We start from the raw sequence: 6550 nt of genomic DNA, 5'->3' as shown, positions 1-6550 counted from the left end.
TAATAACAGTGTGCAAATATCCTTTAAAATTTTCTAATTTTAAGATAATCAACAATAAATATTTATGTGAGAAAGTTCTTTCTAAACTTTAAGGGCATTTCATGATAGCTACTTTTTACTTCTTTTTTTTTCTCTCATTTTCTCCTACATCTATCATTTTGCCCATGAACAAATCAAAATCGATCATGTGACTTGTAAAGGTTTATTAACAATTACGACGTCCCTTTAAATTTGGTAGCTATTTAAAAGTGATATAAATATGCCAATAATAAAGTTATGCTCATAAAAACAAAACTTATATCTTAATTTGTTTAAATTTATAAATAAATAAAAAATCTCAAATGTGTAACTAAAGGCACTAATGTGTTAATAAATACATACAATTCATGTGATGTACGATTTTGCTATAACTGATCATTAAAAGAGTCAGTTTCTAAAGTTTAGGAAAAAAAATAATTCTTCCAATTTGGAATTCTTTTGTGCAACATCAATAAAAAGGAAAACATAGTTGTTGTGTAAATGTTAGTGTTTCACTTTTTTCATAAAATTTCATAAATCTAATTTTAATTTGTTTAATATACTTAAAATATTTTAATTTGTTTATATATTTTGCTTTCTCTTCAATTCAAAAATAATTTTCTTTCTGTCATTTGCTTCTCTTCCAAAAAATTGTACCTGACATTAAATAAAAGCAGAAAAGAAAAAAAAATAAAAAATTGCTTTTGCAAAGATTAAGATTAAAGAAGAAAAGCAATTGGCAGGTAGAAAAAAGAGGGAATGAGTGAGAATCATGTGAAGTGCCGCCACTCTTTCTCTCTCTCCATCAGTGTCTGGTTCAATCAAAAGCTTCAATCTTTTACAATCCAACAAAACACCCACTTCTGTTTCCCTTTTGGTTAAGCTATTCTCAGAATTTCTTCTTCTTTCTGTTTGTTCCAATGGCTACTATTGCCCCAAGATTCATCAAGTGTGTGACCGTTGGGGACGGAGCTGTAGGGAAGACCTGCATGCTCATTTGCTACACCAGCAACAAATTCCCCACGGTGTGCATGCTTTCTTCCATATCTTTTAATGTTCTTATCCTGTAATTATTCACTGTGTGTGCATATGCACCCTGAATTCCTCTCAGTTCCGTTGAAGTATCTTAATTTGCCTAAAACAATTTTATTTTGTATGTGTGTTGAATACAGAAAGAACCCATTTATTATCTTGTGAAATTTCACCATTGAGTTAATCTGATTTGGCTTTCCCTCTATGTTGATCATCAGGACTATATTCCCACTGTGTTTGATAATTTCAGTGCCAATGTAGTTGTTGAAGGCGTAACTGTCAATTTAGGCCTTTGGGATACAGCTGGTACACCCACTGAGACTTGTTATAATGTTTTTCTTGTTTTATTTTATCTGGGGAGGGGAAGGATTCATGTAAAACTGAAAAGATTGAATTAAAGTTTCTTGAGATTTCACACAATACTCCTTTTTTTTTTTTTCTTCATTTAGAGTATATTAAACTGACACCTGCTGTTCTAAAACACTTTATTTACACCAAATACTCCCAACAGGAGAGTTTCTGGAACCTTAAAAAGGTAGTGATTCAGAGTGCAATTTCAATAAACCACTGGTGGTATAAGTCTAATTGGCTCCAAGGGAGGGGTTTGTATGTTGAAAGGCAAAGTTTTGTTATATTGTATTTGTTTCCAATACCTTCCTTAGGGCAAGAGGATTACAACAGGCTGAGGCCATTGAGCTACAGGGGGGCAGATGTCTTTGTCTTGGCTTTTTCTTTAGTTAGTCGAGCAAGCTATGAGAATGTGCTGAAGAAGGTATGCTTCAGTGCTTGTATCTCTGAATTGGTATTTTGATGTCTTGCAGATTTCTCTTTTGTTCTCTAATTTGTATGCACTCTCCAGTGGATCCCTGAACTCCAGCATTTTGCCCCTGGCATCCCATTGGTATTGGTTGGTACCAAATTGGGTAAGTCATCCTTCACTTGTGTTAACGTCTGTCTTAGTCTCGTGCTAATTTGTCTTCTAATTATAGACCCTTCTGTGTATCAATTTTTTAACAATTGAATTCAGTAAAAGAATATGCACAAAGTTTTTTGCCATAGTATATTTTTTAAACGTAACAAACTCATTCATCATAAATTTGTGAAGGCTGGCTTTCATGTGGCTTGTGCTTATATGCGCAGCTCCTAACTTGTCCGTGTATCCCTACTATAGTGAGGACACATTTTAGTTTACATCTCCTTCATCACATATTGGTAATCCATTTAGGAAATTGTATTTAGATATTACAAATGCAGATTGCTTGACCAAATAATTCTACTGCAAGGATGACATAATTGTATCATTAATGCCATCTACTTTAATTGGAGTAAAGAAGAACTCAGTGCTATAAGCTTTAAAGGCTACTCTTTAGTGTAGTTTAAATGTTCTAATCCCTTTTATTAATTGATCAATATTGGATCATGTTCACTAAAGGATGCCTAATCTTTTTTACCAAAATTTAGAATTTAAAAATAAAGAAGTTGGATCATGATACGTAAGCATCATGCCAATGGCTTCATGATGCATAATCTTCACTATCAACTCTAATATTACTACCACGGAATTAAATGAAAGAAAGCTTTATTCAAGATTTGAAAAACTATGGCAATAACGAGCAACATAATCACAAATTCATTAGTCAACAATTAATCTTGATCTCTTTTACTTTTTCTTTATTCATTTAACAGTTTGCATAATTTAGTATTTTGATCAAATAGTTTTTGTCTCTTGTTTCATAGCGCAGACATAATCCATCTCTAGTTCAACAGTTTGTTATTTTTTACTTCATCGTATCCTAAAATATTACTTACGCATGCTTCATAATATCCTAAAACATTATTTATGCATAGGTTTTATTTCAAAATAATATTTCTATTTCAACAGCAAATTCGTGTTAAAACAAGATGGTAAAAGTAAAACGAGAAAGGAAAACAATTTTGACATCAATGTGTTCAATTAATGGTGACAGTAGTTTGACATGCATTGTTATTATGTGTGATGAGCATGCAGATCTCCGGGAAGACAAGCACTATATGGCTGATCATCCAGGTTTGATGCCCGTGACTACTGAGCAAGTACAAATCTTTCATCACCATATATGTATACAAATGTGTATAGAGTTCAGCAAGCAATGATTTTTATGAAGTATTGGATTTTCTGTTCATTATTAGGGTGAGGAACTCCGTAAACAGATTGGAGCAACCTATTATATCGAATGCAGCTCAAAAACTCAGCAGGTATATTCAAGTACCATCTTATTCTTGCAATTGTTTGTACATGAAAAAATACCACACAGTATATTTCATCTTTTAGAGGAATGCAATTTAAAATAAAATAAATTATGGTAGGTGGGTCATGTTTTGATGATGTGCAATAATGTAAATCACTCATGCGTTACTGATATAGCTTTTTTAACAACTTTTTTCTAAATTTTAAGTAAAATCTAATTCATGAAGTTGGGCCATGTTTTTATTATTTTGTTGTTTCACATATCAAATAATTATGACTTCTTGTTGATGAAATGTAATGTAAAATAAGGATGTGGATTACTTGTGGACCCAGTTAATAAAGTTTAGAGTTGTTAGGCTGGAGAAGTGAGTTACCTAACAGACCCGATTTATCTGTAGCACTTTCCCTGCTTTCCTGATCCTGGAATGTATTTTATATGATCTGAAATGCATGGAAAGTGGTTCAAGAAGAAAAAAATTTACATTATAAAAGGTAAAATTGTCTAATATCTAATCATGGAATCCACTTAATTGATTTAAGTTTCAGTTGTTGGGATGGAGATGGCCTGGTATAGAATGTGAAAATTTGTTAAATTATCCAAAAAGTGCCAATACACCATTACTCCAATCAGATGCTTTCATAGCTGTAAAAAATTGTGAAATGTAGCAATATCATTTAGTTTTGCTCATGTGATGTGTTTGTTGTTAAAGGGTCTATTATTGGTATCTCTCAATTTTGGTATGCCAGATATTTTTCATCAGTTTTTGCAGATACTTACTTTGATGTTTTAACAAATATTCCGGCTGAAACCAAACTTATTCGCAATACCATTGCAGAATGTGAAGGGAGTTTTTGATGCTGCAATAAGAATGGTGATCAAGCCTCCACAAAAGCAAAACGAGAAGAGGAAGAAAAAACCACGAGGCTGTTTCCTGTCAGTACACTTTTTCTGTATTATATATCTAACAGTTTTATACATATTTTTCTGTTGGGGTAACACTTTTCCTTTGACACCTCACTATTTTCATTTCAACAATTTTATATTATCCCTCTCGAAAAGATATTCAAATAATTTAGTAGTTGGTTGTACTTACCCAAAATTTATTGTGAATCAACAACTGATAAAATAGTTAATAACTGGTCAGGTTAGGTTACCAATACTTTAGGAAAACAATAATGAATAACATGGCAACTCGCATTAAACCACCATAGTTTATTAAAGGGAATGCACGGTGGCAGTTAAAGTCTGAAAAAAAATATGTATATATGCACATGATAAAATTGTACTATAGTTTGGCTAGTTTTGAATGTTATAATATTAGTTCCTGTGACTCTTGTTTATTGGTTTAATCTATCTCGGTGAAAATGCAGAAACGTGTTGTGTGGAAGGAACATTGTTCGTCTTAAATGAAAGACTGCATTAGTATTTCATCCAAAGGTTTGATTTGTAGAAATATGAAACTTGAATTATAATTATAATGACTTGGGTTGGTACTTATATCTGGTTGTTTTGAATTCGATTTCAGGGTAGGTTTTAATGTACTGAGCAAATATGAAACAGTTGCACCATAATATAGGCATGTAAAGAAAGCACAAAGTGAGTTTGTTGGCTATCTACCATTTATTTAAATTATTTTATTTGAATTTGATCAGTTTCAGTGTACATATATCTGATATTCAAACTAAACTAGCTTTTCAAATTATTACTACTAATTAAAGCGTGCTGAATTGTTGTATTGTTCATAATCTCTCCTTTCAAAGGGTGGTTCATTATTCAGAATAGACCAATATCTACAACAACTATTTGAAAAACCAATGATTTTATTATACTTGTTTCTCAAATGATATGACGTTTGATCCAACCATCCCTCTCCCTTCGCCTTCTAAGAAAATCTGGGCCTCCAACTTTAGCTGCTCAATTGTCAGAATCAGGTAAGAGAACGAAGGTTACAATTATGAGCATGTTTTTCTATAAATAAAAATTATAAATTAATTTGTACAAGAATAATTGATTTTTAGAAATTTAACTCCTTTAAATTTCTAAACTTTTAAGTTTGTACAAAAGTTAATTTGAATTGATAAATATTATCTTTTATTTTTATCTCTTCAAAAAAAAACCATTACTCAACATAAAGACTTCATTTTCGCATAGCTTTTTTATTAATTTATTCATCTTATTTTTAAATTTATATTTTGAAACTATTTTTTCCTTATATTCAATCTCATTCATCTTTATCCAAATCACCGGTAAAAGAAATTTAATTTAAGTTTCCCTCCACTAATTTTCTTTTGTATTTAAAAGTTCTAATAAGAAAATTCACGTTTATTTTAATAATCGAACAACTTCTATAAAAACAAATAAAAACGGTACTATCCAAATCCAATAATTTTAGCACATTCAAATTGAAAGAAAATTTCTTTGAAATAAGGGATATCAAAATGAAGTCAAACCTATAAACCAACCGATTTACCGCCAATTCGAATTGTGATGGATTGTAAAAAAATTAATTATTTTTAGATGTAAGATAAACTGACTTAATCCACCAATTAATGAGTCAAGTTGAAGGTGATTATATTTAATTTATGTTCGTAAATTATATAAATTAGTATTTATATTTTTAAATTTTAACTACTATAAAAAAAATTTAAACACTTAAAAATAATCAAGTAAAATATATTTTATTATACTACAATAAATATATAAAATAAACAAATAAAGCAAAAACATCCTTAATGAAATCAATCTACTAACCCACAAATATGTGATAAGTCACAGTTCACAAACAAGTAAACAACTTATGATGAGTCAATCATGTAAAGCAGGTTACATTAACTCACTACCCTATTTGAAATTACTTATCCAAATAAAAACATACGAACTTGTTCGTTTTCTGTTAAAATTAATTTTCTATTTCAATTACTTGATTGAAAGCATAGGCTAATCCCATCTTCTAAACCTTATTCCGCTTATAACCTTTTCCGACTTAACACCGACCACGAAATGCCACCAAACATTCTTATAGTCCACCACACAACATTAGAAGAACAAGTAATGATATACAGACCGGCACAAAGATTTCTCTGTATGACACGGAATTAGACAGTTCCAAGAAAACGACAACGTATCAAAGTTCTGCCTTTTGATTAACATATCGAGTAAAAAAATTAGCAACGCCAAATTTGCACGACTCTATACGAAAACAAAGCCAGCAATAATGAAAACACGACTGGTTGTAAATATCAACCAAATCAGGTAGAAAAATAGTTCGATGA

At 30.8% G+C, this 6550-nt stretch overlaps 1 protein-coding gene across 1 annotated transcript; it reads left to right on the top strand.

The window, feature by feature from the left end:
* The first annotated feature begins 708 nt into the window (after positions 1-708).
* LOC106760785 (rac-like GTP-binding protein ARAC8) lies at positions 709-5324 on the top strand. Its single transcript, XM_014644213.2, has 9 exons — positions 709-1043; positions 1269-1356; positions 1713-1822; positions 1910-1973; positions 3059-3123; positions 3220-3285; positions 4114-4211; positions 4649-4715; positions 4804-5324. Exons 1-8 carry the CDS (start codon positions 939-941, stop codon positions 4686-4688), a joined length of 636 nt encoding a protein of 211 aa, XP_014499699.1. The 5' UTR covers positions 709-938; the 3' UTR covers positions 4689-4715; positions 4804-5324.
* Positions 5325-6550: the final 1226 nt, after the last annotated feature.

Source organism: Vigna radiata, chromosome 5, assembly GCF_000741045.1.
Source record: "Vigna radiata var. radiata cultivar VC1973A chromosome 5, Vradiata_ver6, whole genome shotgun sequence".
NCBI lineage: Eukaryota > Viridiplantae > Streptophyta > Magnoliopsida > Fabales > Fabaceae > Vigna > Vigna radiata.
The sequence above is the reverse complement of the archived record's forward strand: the minus strand, read 5'-3'. Positions and strand labels throughout refer to the sequence as shown.